Source organism: Anser cygnoides, chromosome 13 (genome assembly GCF_040182565.1).
Source record: "Anser cygnoides isolate HZ-2024a breed goose chromosome 13, Taihu_goose_T2T_genome, whole genome shotgun sequence".
NCBI lineage: Eukaryota > Metazoa > Chordata > Aves > Anseriformes > Anatidae > Anser > Anser cygnoides.
In genome coordinates this window covers 20463162-20480288 of record NC_089885.1, presented here as the reverse complement: position 1 = coordinate 20480288, position 17127 = coordinate 20463162, and the positions used below count along the sequence as shown (strand labels likewise).

At 47.8% G+C, this 17127-nt stretch overlaps 1 protein-coding gene across 5 annotated transcripts in view; it reads left to right on the top strand.

Annotated features, from left to right (window-relative positions):
- EDA (ectodysplasin A) overlaps window positions 1–17127 on the top strand; it is a 76461-nt gene that overhangs the window by 45537 nt on the left and 13797 nt on the right. For 4 of the 5 annotated variants that reach the window (XM_067005128.1, XM_067005127.1, XM_067005126.1 and 1 more), the window contains exon 3: window positions 16400–16429. The exons of the other annotated variant lie outside the window; for it this stretch is intronic. In XM_067005128.1, coding sequence (XP_066861229.1) covers window positions 16400–16429 — 30 coding nt within the window. The remainder of the gene's footprint in view (window positions 1–16399; window positions 16430–17127) is intronic. 5 annotated transcript variants of the gene reach the window in all.

Sequence of the window (17127 nt, the reverse complement as noted above, 5' to 3'; positions counted from 1 at the left end):
AATCCTCAAGTAGCTATTCACAGTCTAAAAAACAGCTGTGAACATCTGCATGACAAAATGCTAACTGCTCTAATGGGGTTTCACAGCAGAGGTTCAGCACCCGCAAAATAAAATTATTTATCTGTGGTTTGATAAATACAAAAGCAAGGATCTGTGATTCCAACCACAGGGGTGCCAGGGCTTCCTCGGAGGCCCTGGCGCTGGCTGATGGCCAGAGACCTCTCTGGTGTGGTGGCACTGCCTGTCCTCGTGGTCAGCAGGACATCCCTTACACCATCACCACCCCTCAGTGAGAGCCTCGTCCTCCAGCGGCGTTATGCTGGGACGCCGAAGCACTTTTCTCGTGGTCACGTTGTTTTGGACCTTCTGGTTGGGTTTGGAGGTGGTGTCTGACGGCACCTCCTCTGCAAGGACCGTCCCAGCACCTGCTCCTTGATGGTGGGCCTTTTTTTTTTCCCTTTTTTTTTTTTGAAGTGTTTTTACCTTCAATCTGGAAGGCTCTGGGAGGTGGAGCCCATTCCTGATGTCGACCATTCCTGCACTCGACCATGTCTTTCGGCAGAAATGCTGCTACTGCTGATATCCTGTCCCCAGCATCAGGAGCTGCTATGTGAAACAGGACCAAAATTGGACTAAGAGGTGCATTAGAGCAGATGTAGAACAACCACAGCGTACCGAGTGTCGGCCCAGCAGCCAGATCACGTTGCCCCCGTCGGACGGGGTCTGCCGAGCAGCAGAAGAAGCGTGCGCGCGCCGCGGCTGCGCTCAGATCTGCCTTGGCACTGTCTGACAGCGAGCAGCGAGCCTGCCTCGCGTGAAGTAGAGCAAGAAGTAATTAAGGAGTGCTCTGTGCGTGGCTTGGTGCCTGCTAAGCTTGTCAAGTCCTGACGGCGTTTATAAACTTCTCAGCTCTTGTTAGTTTTCCCCCTCGGCTTCCCGGCTCGGTGAGCTTCCCATCCTCCCCTCGCAGTTTCGCGGTGGAAAACGTTTTGCGGTGGCTCCGCTCCAAGAAATAGCTTCATGAAACTCCCAGGATTCCTCCTCCCCGAAACGCTGACAAGTATGATGCATTTGGTACAGCCTCACTGAGTGATTCCAGCTCAGTGTGGTCCAGCACCCTCAGCGCCGGTGTCGGCCTGATGCTCAGATGGCTCGGGGAGGATCCGGAGCCTTTTGCGCCGACTCTTTGAAATCTATTCCAGTATCTTCGCGAGGCGCTTGTGCAAGTAGCGAGATTCCACTCTATGGGAACCGTGTAAATTGAGTGCTGCCGGCAGATGTCTGGTGGAATTAGCCTAGTCCGTTAGGCTGTCTGAGTACCGGCTTCGTATTGACAGATGTGCAGAGGATCGTTGTGCTGTGACAAGTAGCTGCTGAAAGCCGGTGGACCCACGGGGGCTTTTCTCGTCCGTGTCGTGCCTAAGTGAAAGCGTGCGCTGCCTTTGTAGCGCCTCGGCAGCCTCCGTCCCTGTCCCACATCCCCTTGATGTTCCCCGAATGCACCGGGGCTGAATCGTTCCAGCAGTCTAGCACGGTTCCACCAATTACGTGTTTTTTTGTAAGTTGTTTTTTGGCCGTGTAAGGTAACGGGGATGGGCAGAAGTGCCACAGCGGCAGGTTGTTTTCCTGCTGACGTGAGCAGGGTGGGCTGTGCCGGCAGGCGATGGCTTAGTGTTTGGCCATCTCCGTTTTATGAGGGAGGGAGGCATTTAACAAGTGTAAGCTGTCAGGGTAGGGATTGTTCTTGTAACAACCATAAAATCAGTAAACAAACAACAGAGCTTTCTTCCCTGTGTGACTCTTGGGGTTCGTTTTAGGTTTGCGTGCAGGAATCTGTTTTTCAGAGAAGGAAAATGAATCATTAATATGTACACACGCACACACAAACAAATGATTGTTACGGTATTGGTAACACCGCTCGCTTCATGAGTTTTACAAAGGAAAAGCTGATCAAATCTTTGATCTGCAAAGAGCCTCCCAAAGATAAAAGTGGATGCACTGTAACTTCCCAGAAGGAAGGAGATGTGCTTTCCACTTGGGGCCTCGCTAATATTTGTCTGGAATTAATTTTACCAACTTTCAAGTCCCTTCACGCACGCAGCGAAAGGCTGGGGCGATGCGAAGTGCGAGAAGCCGTGGCTGCAGGGAGGCTGCGAGGCCTCGCTTCGTGGCCGCTGGGGTCCTCACCAGCTTTTCCCACTGGTACCAACAAAGCGATGGGCTTGGATGGTGCATAGATGTCAAAGATAATCTGGTTCTTTTCCTAAAAGTTCGGTTTCTTTTCGGAAAATGAGCTTTGGCAGCGAAAAGGGTGTTTTGAGGAGGGGTCAGACTGGTCCCGTCCCCCTTTGCAGGGTGGGAGGTTGGGGTGCTGGAGGCCGCCGGCGGTGAGCCCGGTGTGCCGCCTCTGCTGCTTTCTGAAAAAAAACCCACAAAAAGCTGTGTGCAGCAGGGCAAGGCCATCAATTCCGCCCCGCCACTGACAAACATGACTTGAGCGCTTCGAGGGCTCCTCCTCGGCGGACTGCTCACTTGTCGTGTTTTACGAGCGTGTTTGCTTAATTTTTTTGTTTGCGCCCCTCCGTGCGCGGTGCCCTGGAACCGCCTGAACAAAGCCGGGGTCGTGTCCTGGGAGGAGCGGGAGGCTCCTCGTGCCCGGCCCCGCGGCTCGCCCCGCTCCTGCTCGCCCTTTGCCGGCTGCCAGCCGTGCCGTGCCGCGCCGTGCCGCGCCGTGCCGTGCCGCGCCGTGCCGCGCCGTGCCGCAGGTTGCTTCGCCAGGGGCCAGCGGCGTTAACGGGAGGCTGGTGCCTGCCCCAGCCCCGAGGAGCGCAGATCGTGTTTCAAGCCAGCTTCCTCTACATGCCTCCAAAACCAACGTTTGCACAGCTTTAAGAGCCGCACCAATTTCTTTCAACTTCTCGAGGCGCGGGGTTATCTTCTTTACAGCTCCAGTTCATGGCGCTCCGCATTACCGGCTCCACCTGCCGCTTCGTTTGTCCTAGCTCACTAAAACTTGACCCTCTCCGACATCCCTCTCTTATTTTTTCCTCTTTTTGCCCTCCTTCCTTTTTGTCTCGGTGTATTTATGCTGCTGTGGAACCGCTGTAGCTCCCAGATTAACAAATCATTCTGGAGCTGGTAATTAGCAACAGTTGTGCTAAAAGGAACCATCAAGAATGTTAAATTAGTCCACTTTTAAATAAACTGTGTATGAAATGTTAGATCTCTATTCCCAGAGCAACAGTAAAAATGCTGCTGGCTCTTTGCTAACAAAGCCAAAATATGGGAGTAGCATGGTTGTAACTACAGAGACAATTCCGTGCTCTTGAGGTTATAAATAATGACAGAACATTTACAAAGCAGATGTCAATAGGACTCTTTAAAAAACATTGTTTTAAAAAAACTAGTTTCTTTTTCTCCTACTTTCATCTCTGTTCCCAGTTAGATCCCTGCAGTGCCGCTTTCCTGGTTTGTTTGGTTTTTGCTTCTTGGTTTGGGGTTGGTTTTTTTGTTGTTTTTTTTTTTTTTCTCCCTTCCTAGGTTTTTTCATATTGCGCTTGGTGAGAAACATAAATGATTGTTATCCATTCTTTGATTTGGAGCATGGCAGCTGGAAAGAGGCTGAGCAGATGGCTGTCCTTAAGCTGACAACAATTTGGTTCCTACTACTTTGGCAGTCCTTACTGCTGAGGAAAGTCCTTGATGAGAACCCACTGCTTTTAGTGCTGTGAATGGCTTCTGCTGAAACGAAAATTCGGTTCCCTTCACCGGGATGGCAGCAGCTCGAGACGAGCCCCGCTTTTACCCGGCGCTGGGGGCACAGCGCGCTGGGGCTCCCCTGGGTGCCAGCGGGGCTTTGGTGGCAGGTAGCTGGCCCCGAGCCCCCCGCCCCGCGGGGACAGGCACCTGCCCCGTCCCCACGTCCCCTCCTGCGGGGTCGCGCTGGCGGTGCAGCCGGGCTTTTTTTTTGTACGGATCACAATAGCGACTTTTCCTGCTCGCTTCCTCTCCTTTGGAAAGGGAAGATACATCCCTCCGACTCCAGAGCCCAGAACAATCGGTTCCTTTGTGTCGGCCCCGTGCAATTCCCCAAAGTCCAGGAATTCTCAGAAACGCAGATGTATTAAGGGCGATAGAGCCTTATTGTGCTCAGAAACCATGGTGATGAGCACTCAATAAATAAAGAACATTTCCTGGATACTGGAGCGGAGGAGACAGTCCCGAGGAAAGGCTCACCAGAAAATACTCACTCTTCTCTGATTTTTCCCCCCAGAATTTCTCTGTGATTTCCCCCAAAATGGCAGAAGGGAGGAATTAAGATACGCTGTAATAGATTTTTCTTTCTTCATGTACAAGGACCATGACATCACTGCCAGTATTTTTTATGAGTATGGCTAAAACTAAGACCACAGCTCATTTACAGATCATTACCTACGTGATACACCTGGGTTTATTATAATAAGGTTGGCTATTTGTATACGGTCCTTTACCTTGGGCACTTTTCGTCCATGAAGACGCATTGATAAAAGCATAGGAAACTAATTTTAGACCCTGGTCTTGTGTCTGTGCTTGTTTCTAACCACTGTTTCCACAGAGACGGATCCAGAGAAGCTTAACAACTGTCTGAAAATTCAGAATGAAGTCCAGGTCATGGTTTACAGCTCCCTTATGCTAGTGACAGATTAATGCCAAGTCATTTCTGGAAACAAGTGAAAATAAAGGGGAAAATTATATTCAAGGGGGTCTTCTTGCTCCAGGTGTAACTTGTAAAAGAGTGTATTTTTAGACAGCTGAAATGTTTTCAGCTTATCCTTGGCTCAAACCACTCCAAATTAATTTCTTTAATACTGAAATTACTTTGAAGCCAAATTCGCTGCAGTGTCTGTTAACAGTCTTTGCCGAAGCCTGTCTTGGGAAACCGTAGGCAGTCGCTTGCCGTGCAGAAGCATGATGTGGTAGGTGCCGATGGAGTCCGGATTTCTTCCTTGAACTCTGCTGGTGTGTAGCTACCCCAATAGCCTTCCCTTCCGCTTCTGACCTGGCTTGTTCCAAAAGAAGCCCTGCTTCCTTACTCTTAATATTCATAAAGACGTGATGGGTTGATTAGTTGCGTTCATAGAGCTTCCTTGGGGTGTTTGTCCTTCTCTGGCACCTCCCCATTTCTCTCCTGCCTGCTTTGGATGAGGTGGGTGGATTGCCATGGAAAGATGAGGGGATGCTGAGGATGCTTGGGAGGCTCGAGAAGGACTCCTCTGGTCAGAATTCCACCTAGACTGCGTTTTCAGGTACTTCTGCTGATTCAGCCTTGTCCTGATGGATCCTTAGCGCCTAACCCAATGTCGTGTGCTGCTGCAGCAGGCTTTGCTGAAACTCGAACTAAACTTCTCAACTTCTTTCAAAACTCCGTGTTGAGCGTGGTCCAACATCATTAGAAGTGACTGGTGATTCCATATGAATTCCACTTGTGGAACTGGGGCTTTTCATAATGCCTCTGGTCAGATGCTGACTTCTTAAGCATCTGAGTTTCTCCTGTTACAAAACATGGTGCGGACTAATGAGACGAGAACAGATGTTACAGCAAGGCAGGAATGTGATCGCATCTCTGCCGTGTGTGCATCTGGACCGTGGATGCCCTGTACCAGGCATTATAAATGCTCGACGGGACTAGTAGCTGGTGATTTCTTTCCCACAGTATGAGAGAGGCTCTATTGTCTGTCTTACTGAAGTATTTGCAGCTGAGCTTTGATTTCTGTGAATAAACCGGCTCGCTGGCCACATCCACAAGTACTTTGCAGGCAGACACAAGTTTGCTCAGCACATGCTCCGAGTGCATCTGGTCGCCGATCAGCCCTGACACAAAAGCTGGGTGACTGGTGCTGAGTCGGAGCGTGCAGACCTTCCCCAGCGGCCAGGGCTTGGAGTTCAGGCTCAGCGTCCTGCTGCAGCAATTCCAGGGTATCTGCCTTGGGCAGATCCTGGGCAGAATAACCCGATTTTCTGTCCGTGGTGGCAAGGGCGGGACGGAACGGCCAAACCCAGAGCTGCTGCTCTGGTGACGGGAATTGTGAAGTTGTCTTCAGTTGTGGCCTGTCTGGGCGCTCAATAAAACTCCGCTCAGTTATAGTAGACCAGATACATCAACCATAAAAAAAAAAGAAAAGTACTGTTGCACAAAGCTAAAGAACACCACCACCGAGAAGCTCTTTGGGGAAAAAGTTGTGAATGAGGCACGATAATTCCCTGTTTTCATTAGGGCTTTGTTAGCCATGATGTATAGCAACATTGTTGGATTCATAACCGGTCTCGTTAGCACGAGCAGGATTCGGTTAAGTACGTTAATCTATTTGTAATGATGTGAATGGGTAACCTCGAGGGTTGGCTGAGCCAAGCAGCCGTTCCCTGTGTCCCTGCGGCTGTAAGGACGAGGCCACGCAAAAGGCGTGGGCTTCCCAAAGAGCGGTCTCTGTCCCCTGGATTTCTTTAAGGCTGCTTTTCAGATTCATGCGACTCCAAGTGCACGTTTGTCTTTAGATATAGATCCCATGCTATTCGGCGTAATTAAACCATCAGATTGCAGGCAGCTGTTCAATGCTGCAGAGGTTTGCAATCCAATTAGCCAGAATTACATGCAGCAGGAAGAAAAACATGTCAGCTTGTGCAGAGATGAGATAGCAGAGTAGATTTCCTCACACCTGCCCTTGATTCCTTATGGATGGCTGTAGCGGGGAGGCATGCGTTTAAAATCTCCAGCAAACAATTTCGGAGAGTCTTTAATACGCTCGGTTAAAACCTTGCTGCAGCGCCACTTGGGAATCATTTCTACTGGAATTCATGACATATGTTAGTTGTTTATCTTAGTGGGATATGACTTAAAATGTCAGAATGTTTTGTGTTAAGCAACAACCGAATAAAACAAACAAAATAAAAACACAGCTGTAATACTACGCTTTAAATTGTTGAATTCAAATATGCGGTATTGATAAAGTAAGCAATAGGGTGCAGTGCTGTATAGAAAATAAGCCGTGTGGGTGCAGCCAGCAAGACAGGAAAAAGCCTTTAGATACTTGAAATAGAAATAGTAATGTTGTTTGTCAGCTCTGCTGTAAAGATCCAGCTTTTGGAATCCAACCTAAGTGCCTGAAGGAAAACAAAAGGCACATCATATTCTTCTTCCATAGCCAGTGAGAGTGCAGAAAATGAAATATGATGGCCACAGGTTCTGGTGTGAACCCCAGGAACTTGGCTGGGACTGATTATGTGGGAACGGAGCTAAGAGGGGTGGAGATTTATGTTTGATTGTTTTTTTTTTTTTTTTTTTTTTTTTTGAGAAGTCAGTGCAATGTTACTTTGCCAGCAACAGTGGCTCTGGAGTTAATTGGGAGCAGGATTTTGTCTTTGTTCATGAACACATTTGCATTGCGATGTGCTTGCACCTAGTCAGTGGAGACTGGATTTAAAAAAAAGAGGAGGCAACCCTTCACGTTACCAGTAGGCTGTCCTAGGTCTCGCCTCATCTAAGTAACACATATATACACACGAGCAAGGGCGGAGCGCAGTGCCACCTCAGCTCTTGCCAGCCATCCCTGGGGCTTCTCTTCCGGGGCTTCTCTTGCCTTAGGTTGAAGATTGAGGGGTTTCATTTCAGTTTGCTGAAATTTTTCATTTTTTTCAAGCACAATAATGAACATGAGAACCTTCGGTATAATGAAACATTTGACTTTCGGCTATTCTTGCGGCGTGGTTTCAAGGGCTGTCTCAAACTGTTCGGTGGTTCACCACGGCCAGAAGAGGGAGGACAGAGCCCGGTGCTGTCCATGGAGCTGTCGTGCGTCAGCCCGTGCGTGTCCCCCTGGAGCAGCGTCGCAGGCTGTGCCCCGAGCCTGGCGGGGTGGAACAGAGGAAATAAATCAGCTGGTCGTTCTTTGCCAGGTGAAGCAACTGAAGCTGCTGCTGCGGTGAGTAAGGATCCCGGAGCTCTGCTGCAGCAAGCGGCGAGTAGCGGTTGTCAGCAGGGCGCTGGCTGCTGGAGAAGCAGAGCTGAGGCTGTGGAGGCCGTGGGATGGAGCAGACCCCGGGAGGTCACCAGACCCTCTCAATGCATGAGCACAATTACATTCATCCTGCTCTTTCTCCCCCGTCCAACCGGTGCAGAGGGTGTCTGGCTGCTCAACAGGGAGCCTTTACCTGGGCGAGTGAAGCAGGTTTTTGCCTGATGCTCTCTTAGGTCCGTCCCTTGTGCTCCCACTTCGGTTAGACCATCTTGAACTGCTGTAACTAAAGATTTTTTCCCTTTAATATGATAAAAGACCAATATAAATTACACCACTGACTGGCTTTATTAGCCAGTATCTCTGTATTTCTGCATTAACTGTCCTCACATTCCTTATGAACTTGACCGAGTTATTCCCCATTGTGAAGAGCCCTGTTTCTTAATCATCAAACCAGGCAGAAATCTCTCTGAAGTATTGGCAGGAGAAAAAAACAATGGCAGCAACAACAAAAAACCTGTTACGTGATGAGATGTCTCATAGTCTGAAGCTGTCTGAGGCAGAGGGATTGTGGCTCTCTGGCATCTAGCGTCGCTCCAGGGACTCGAGAGACAGGGCTGGAATGAGCTGTGCCTCCTCCATTTGTTTTCAGACCCATAGGCTTGCGTTGGGGTCTGGTGCAGGGGATCAGAGGAACGGGGAGGGAGCAGGCTGCTGATCCATGGAGCTCCTGGAGCAGAATCCGATCATCTGGGTAGCACATGGACGTGGGCTTGTCCTTTGACAGATTGCTCGGAGGAGAAGAGCAGTGAGGTAGCAGAAAGCCACTCTCATACCTCATTTACCACAAGAGAAATGATCTTCAGCCTTTGGTGTTGGTGCACAAAGTCTTCTCAGACCCTTCTGGCCAAGCAGCAGAGTCCCAGAAGTGTCAGGGGAGACCTCAGTGTGGGATACTTCCCCTGGAGACATACGGAGACATGGGAAAAGTCCTTGAAGGAGATGAAGAATAGCCTTAAAAGTCGAAGTAGCCAAGGGAGTGCCTCAAAAGAGCACAAAGAGCTGCAAAATCCCCATGATCTCCCAGGCTTGAGGAAACTGGTTTGAGCATTGGGCACTGAAGTTCAGCGCCGGGGTGGGGTATCAGAAACCGTGTCAGCTCTGAGTTGGTGCCGAGCCAGCCTTGGGCACTTGGCAGCCTATAACTCCAGAATGAGACAGGGTACTGCTGTCTTTTAAGCAAGGACTGCTGAAATTTAGGGCTTAATGTTCTAATTCATACAGTTAAAGGCAGTGAAGGTGGAGTGGCAGGCCGTTAGACGAAGGATGCTGTTCTGTGGGGGGCCATCGTGGAGTGTCTCAAAGAAGTAACGAGAAAAAGACAATGAAGGGTGACTGTGTCCATGCATGAATTTTGAAGAGTTCAAAACAAAATTGGAACAAAAGCAGAGAGAGAGGCAACAATGGTGGTTGAGAATAACTGCATGGCCCAGGGCTCTGCCTTACATGCTTATACATCAAACGGCACAATTTCATCCTTTTATTTTCCCTCCACTTCATACAATAAGCTCCCCTCTCAGTTGTGCAGCATACTCAGTATATTTGGATTTACTGAAATCAGTACAGGCCTTGTACCTGCGACATCCCCATCCCTAGCTGGGATTCAGCCGTTCTGCCTGTGGCTGCTGACAGCATCTTTCCTCCACACTTAGCAGGAGACCGCCCTTCCTCATCCCACCCCCCCAAAAAGCACTCTGCCAAGGCATACCAGACATTCGGAGTAGCGCATGATGTGTTTTACTTCTGGGACGTTTTCCTAGATCTATAATTCATTGTATTTTCTGGAGTAATAATATCAAATAGGAGCTGCTCCTCAAGATCTGCTGCCTCGTTCTCTGGAACTGGTGAAGAAGCACTTTCTTTCTAGGAGAAGGGAAAAATTCATCTTGTTTCAGTATTTGTATCACTGACTGATATTTCAGTAGGGTCCAAGAAGCTTTCATCTGGCTAGACCAAATTTCCTGAAAATGTTGAAAACATATTGGTTCCAAACCTCCCCAAAAACCACATGTTCTAGATTAAGCATGTGTTTGGGAGCTAACATCCTTCTTTCCCCAACTCCACCATAGTCTGGCATTAATAACGCTGCACTTAAAAATATTTGAAAAGCCTTGCATATCTCGTACCCGTGTGAATGAAGTAAATATCATTACACCCCTTCTGTAAATGAAACGACTAAGTTTTAGTGGACTTATTCGGTCCACTTTTAAGTGGGCTTTTTGATCTTGCCCATTGAGACAACATAGCAAAGAATGTAATGGATGCTTCATCGACGAATGTCACCTGAGGGTTGGGAGGACTTGAGCCCTGGGATGCTCAGCTGCTGCACCGCAGAGCCTGGTTGCCTTGCGGTGCTTCTGCTTCTTCTCTTCCCTTTGTCCGTTGTGTTTACTGAGAATCCAGAACCCCTGAAGAAAAAAATCCCCGCATGCAAATGAGGAATAACTTCGTTTTGGTTGGCACCCATACGTGTTTCAATAGCTTCGTTAATAGTGGTTGCCCAACTAATGGCTGGGAACTCATTCCAAATTCTACTAGCTAGCTATGCTCCAGAAGTTACCGGTGGGTTTGGGCAGTGTTCAGAGCTTTGAGATTTGGTGAGTGGTCTCTGTTAAACCAGGTGCTTAGCAGGGCTTGGAAAAATACTTTGCACAAACTTCCATAGCCGTTGAGAGCAGTGGTCATTAAACCTAATACTCTTCTTCCAGCTACAGCCAGAAGCTCACACGTCAAAGAAAAAGCTGCAGGTTTTTTGGTAGTGCACAAGGAGATAGAGTTTTGAAAAAACGCATATTAGATCAGTCACATAAATTCCCTGATACCATCTTCAGAATCCAGGGTTTGTTGTTACAGTAGCTGTGGACTTGATGATTTCAACTAGCGATAGCATTGCACTTATCTTATAAAGGAGTGAGAAGCGATGGGACATTTCTAGGAGACTCTGTGGTCTTATGGATCACCGAGATTTTGTGTCCGATTCTGTCTGTGCCCTTGGAGGAGGGTGACTTCTGGTCTCCCAGAGGCAGAGTGGTGATGGTAACGTGGATAGGGTTCGGTTATATCGTCCGGTCCTACAGATGCCCCAAAGCAGAGCTGTGCTTAGGTAAGGAGACGGATGACACGCTGACTGTAGTAACTCAGTGCTCGGAAATAGGAAAGGAACGGCCTACTGATCCTAGGGGCGAGCGGTGAAAACAGCAAACTCTGCAAGTGGGTTGGCACCGCCTGCAGAGGACGTGGTGGTTACTGCGGCGCACCTCTCTGGGACCGCTTGCCAGGGTGAGCACCGTGAAGACGTCAGTGGATGTCTTTGTTCTGAATTTGATGCGGATGTTGCTCGAACACGGTAGTGGCGCTCGCTGACTTTTTCTGCTCCTGACAACAGAATTTGAGAAAGTTCGGCAGCTTTCCTAGGTACTCGCCCTTTGTTTGATGGTTTTCTGTAATGGTCAGCCCTTTATAGGTTTTATATAAAATAAAAGTAATTACAAAGATCTGTTCCCATCAATAAAACCAGTTTGAACTGTTTTGAAAGAATTTAAACTATTTCTTGTTAATCCACACACACAACTAATAAGTGAACGCAGGTTTTTTTTTTAGTGTGCTATTTATATCGGCACATGTCCTAAAGGAGTTTTTGATATTTTTGTATTTATAGTAAATCATAGCAGTGTGTAGCATGCAGAAAGTAAAATCAGGGGGGGAAAAAGTAAACTCTCTTAATCTTTATAAGCGAAAACATGTCATATGTAATATCCTTGAGTTGCATCACCATCTGTTTTTTTTTCTGAAGCCCTTGGAAATTGCCCAGCAGATGTTAGGGCTGCAGGAGCTGAGGGCTAGAGCTGTTTCCCTGAAGCATCGATAGATGTCTTCTGCTGCTTGCAGGGCCACAGGTGCTGCTCTACACAACAGGAGCTCGTCTGTTGCAATTATTTTCATTAGCTTAGGTAGGAAGTTTGCATCCGAGCTGGCTTGCAGCTAGCACCTCTGAAACCAGTAATGCTGCTGGGAGAAGTGGCTTGGCATTGCCTCAAGCCTCCCCCTCCCGCGGGCGCCCAGCTGCCGTCTCTGTGGGCAGAAGGCTGCGAGGGTGGGAGCTCCGTTTGGGTTGGGGTTTTTTGTTATCATTTGGAGCTGCCTTCTTCCGCTTGTAACTTTCCCTCAAAGTTTGCCACTATTGCTCTTTTTGTATTCCCCCCCGTTCTGCTATCCTTCCTTTCCTTTTCCGAACAGATGTGGAAAAGAAGCTTTGGGATGAGTCCGGGTCTCGAGCGCTGTTTGAAGCCAGGGTCTTCAGCAGCCCAGTGCGCAACGGTGTCACTCTGACACCATTTCTGGTGGGGAAAATCTCGTCCTGCGCTGGAGATGTCATCGGGCAGGTGATGGAGCTGGCCTGGCTTATTGCAGCCAGGGCTGGGGAGCCTTTTTCTAAAGGAAATCAAATGAAGGGGATTATAAACGTTAAAAGCAGATCAGGTAGCTAACCTAGACGTTTTAAGTCCGGGCAGCAGCCTGCTTCGTAGTTTTGTAATTATGGCTTTCAATACCAGTAGGCAAAAATAACCTTGCTGCTTTCCAAAGGGACCGATGAGTTTCTGAGACTCTCGGGCGCTGCCCCGTGAGGCTGGGGGTCCACTCTGAGACAGAAGTTCCCATCCAAACCTGTGCTCAGTACATGCAGACTGTGTCCTCCTCAGCTCCAGCTGAAGAGCTCCACCATACAGCAGAAATCTTTATTATTCCCTGTGTATATATAATTTACAGGGCTACGCAATTTGCATGACTGAATCTCATCCCGTGCTTATTACTGTGTCCTTCAAAGCCATCCAGCCTTTCCTCTGATACCCCAGTTCTCTTCTGTATTAGCGGTTCTTGTCAACTTTCTTTCCTGTGCAAAAGAAAGCTGAAATGAAGGATTAAGCAGAGCTGACAGTTCCTTCAAGGAAGGATTAGAGCATAAGCATGAATATAATTTCAGATGAAAGGAAATAAAGAAGGGGATAAACTTTCCTAAATCTTGGGGTCTGGTTTGACCTCAAACACAAGCAGAAAGCATGCAGAAAGGAGGCAGAGGAGAGGTAAGATTTTTAGCAAGAAGTGTAAAAGCAGAGCACAAGTACATATGGAGAAAAAACAAACTATGCTGTGGTGACGGTGGCATTTAATACCAGCAGTCAAAACCATGAGCTTGATCTCTGCTAAGGACATACCAGATAGTGAAAGCAGTTCATGACGGGCAGAGGTGATGTGAGAAGATTGCAGAAAAACAAACTGAAGGTTGTTTTCTTAAATCAGGGAAAAGAGGTACTGGGAAGCAACTGACCGGTTGGGTTACGCTCCAGTCCAACCTGAACTGGAATAAATCCTCAAATGCACAGTGGTGAAGCCCCTGAAAGAGAGACGAGACCGGTGACAGCCAGCATGGGTTAGCGGAGAACTCGTCAAATCGATTTCTTTCTGCATGAAGATGGCAGCTCTGGAGGGCGGCAGCAGTGGTTCTCAGATAACTTGGTTTTTATAAGGCTTTTGCTGCTGTAGAGGAGCCTGGTGCACGTGCTTGTAACCTGCATCTTGGAGAAGTAGCTTCTGGTGGAACTGAATCGAGGCACCTGACCAAGTGGCACCAAAGAGACGTGTACAAGGCTCTGAGACCAGGGAGGGCGAGGTGGGAGTAACGGTGCGGGACAAGGCTCCAGCCAGAACTCGTGTGCTTAACGTGTACGGTGTTTAACCTGCTCCGTCGATCAGATAACCGGAGGGTGACGTGCATTCAAGTACTGCAACACTTCACAGGCTTTATTGTTTAAACACTGGGGAGTGGCCTCCGAAGAGTACGGCAGACAGGACTTTTTTTTTTTCCTCCGCACATATGTGTTGGGCCAGCGAGTATCTAGAGAGTCTTTCAAGTCCTGTGCCTCGGCACCTTGCGTGTGGAAGGGAGCGCACATCCGATATTTTGGTGGAGCTCTTCTTCCCAACCTCAGTGAGAGACTTGGTTACCGCTTTAGAATAAATTCAGAAATGTTTGCCATTTTGAGCAAAAATGAGGAAAATTCGGTCTTCTGGTGCATCGGATGAACCTTGTGGCTCTCTCTACAATTAAATTATCCATCCCCTCCTATTGGGAGATGAACAGATGCAAACCCCCGAGACTCAGAAGCTCCCAAGTCTAATAATATTGTGTTTTTTCATGTCAGAAGTATTTTTGTGTTTGTCGAAAGATTCACTTGCACAGCCGTAACATCTCTCTCTGCCGTGCCTGGAACAGATGCGTGTGTTGTAATATAGACTGTGAACATTGACATCGCATGTGGTTCTCATTCCTCCCATTCATCTTTGAAGCTAATTGGTTCCATCCATTTCAAATGTGTTTGGCTCGCCGCAGCTATTTGTACTTTCACTCTGGTTATAGCGCTAATGGTGTGATATATATAACATGAAATAAACTCTCGTGACTCCAAGGTCTGAAGAGACACATACACAGCACTTGCATTTCGCTCGCTGCGTTGTTTTATTTTAAATGATGTCCCCAGACAGTTTTTTTTCTTTTCACCGAAAACGTTATTAACTAGCTGGTGCCTTTAGGGATTGCCAGCGGGATCGTGGCTAGTTCTGCATCACGGGAAGGTTCAGAGCTCAGAAGGGGCAGAGAAGCCCGCTGGCCTTTGCAGAACACGACAGATTTTACAGTCGGTCTGCACTGGTCCTGATGGTTGGCTTCAGCATTTCTCCCCAGCAAGACACTGGTACTGGCATTGCAGGATGACACACGGGTTTCTATCTTCATGGATCTAATTATTTTGAATATAAGAATTAGTTTTAAAATAATAATAATAACAGTAAATTAGTAGAGGTAATAAATTAGATAATAGCATACATTTCCCATGATCTACCATCATAATACATGGAATTGAATATTCCTGCTGGAAAGGCAGGAATGAGGTTACTGGGTATTTCTCTGGTCCTTCTCTCAGCTGTCCCCTACGTACGGGAACACGGCACTTCTGTGCTTGTTTGCAATTTGCCTTTCCCTACCACTGCTGGCTCGAGGCAGCCCCGCTGCCGTCCGTTCCTAGAAGTAGTGCAGTTCCTTTGCCTGCGGCTGGGTTTGCTCAGCACTCGGTGCTGGGATGCTCGCGTCCCCGGCATAGGTGCCCCTTTCCCAGCAGCTACGAGCACACCAGGGGCTGAAGCTGGATGTGGCTGTGGCATTAATTTTTTGCATTCCAGGGTCTAATTAACTATTTGCCTGAACAGAAATTAAACAACAAACTTTTCACATCTATGCTGAAACTGGAAACAAGGTACAAATTAGAGTATTGTACAAGTTTCTTTTAGCTAGAGTTCAGTCTTTGGTGTGTTTAGGGATTTGACTGACAAGTTGTGAGGGACTATTTGGGGATTCTTGCAGTTTATTCCCATCCATGATTAATTTTCAAGGAAACAGTGGAACGTGTTTCACACTCAACTTCTGCTCAAGACATCACGTAGTTTCTCAGCTTAACTATAAATATTTCCACTTCTTGCTAGGGAGGCTTGTATTCCCATTGATTAAGTAAGCCAGTTTATACTAATTAATTACTTTTTTTTAAAACCATATTTTATTTGTTTTTAACAACACTGCTTGCAAGCACTTGGGCTACTGCTTTCAGCTGAGCTCCGAGCCCTGTTATCTTCTAACCTGTCCTCCTCGGGAAGCTAAACGTGCCAACTTTAAATTTTAAGCTGGGTGACTTCAAGCTAGCGTGGTTTTAGCAAACCTGCTCTCTGCCAGTTTTGCAGCTCCCCAGCAGCAGCTGCAGGTGTTAAGTGGAGTTCAGGGGAATTTTCAGGGCCCTCAATGGCCAGACCTGGACGTGGCTGAGATGGCCTCGGTCCTGGGACCTCAGGGGCCCCTGGGACCGACTCTCCCTGCCAGGTGTCCGCCGTGTCTGAAATACGGGGACAGTCCGTGTGCTGCTGCGTAGGCGATAAATGCGTCCATTGTCTGCTTGAAAAATAGTCTGCTGTGTATGGGTCTTATTCGGAAATGGGTTCTGCTAAGTCTGAGGGTTTCTGCTGTCTGAAAGCTCGAAGTGCCGTACTCGTATTGGCAACTTCACTGGCCGTGTACAGCAAATCTCTGTGCGGAAACCTGAGCGGCATTGCAGCTGAGCTGGAAGTAAGATGGAATCTGAATAAAATATCTTGTGGAAAGCGAAAAACTCTGCATCTTTGGCTTACTGGTTTTGTTGCCAGTTTTGCTCCAGCATTGCAGCGACACCCTTCTTGCTACGTGGTTATTGATGGGGGGGTTATGTAAGATGAAATGATCACTGAATCTCAACAGTTTTTTATTTTCTTTGCAGGTCCAAGTTCAGTTAAAAACAAGAAAAAGGGTAAGTTTGAGTTTTAATTTAATTTTATTTCAATGGCCCCTTGCTGTGCCTGTGTAAGACTGCCCCAGCTATGAATTCTCTTTAACCAATATGAATGAGAAAACCAATGAGGCGTTCAGCCCTCAGCAAATAGCAAGGATTAACGCAGCGTGTGTTGATAAAGCAGGCTGCGTGTTGCTCCTACAAGCCCTTATTGCTATGGCAGGATTGCATTCCCTAGCAGCAGCAGTGTGGGGTTATAGATATTTACTGAAGCCGTCTTTAAGAGCTGAAGGAAGTTAATTGCACTGTATAGGAGTAATTCCAAAGGTGCCGTAATTAAATTGTTGAGCTGTCGTGTACCAGCGATGGCGAGCTGCGTGCTGTTAGCGCAGCCATCTTTGCTGGAACAGTTTTAGTTTTCTTCTCTGTTCTCCCATGGATCTTGCTGCAGGTTGGTGTCTACTTCCAGCTCACCAAATGAAATGTGAATAAACCCTGCAGCTTCTGGTCAAGCATTAAACTCACGAGCGTTGTCTTATGTTTCCATACTGAGGTATCCTGTCTGACTTTCTTACCCTGTTCCTCAAGCTGTCTGCAATACGTAATTGATTATTTTGTAAAATGCAGGTTGGCGAGTTTCTGTGATTTGAGTTTTCAGCACGCAGCCCTGTGTTTCGTGAGGTGTCTGATGCCATCTCTTCTTGCGTGGGGCTCCT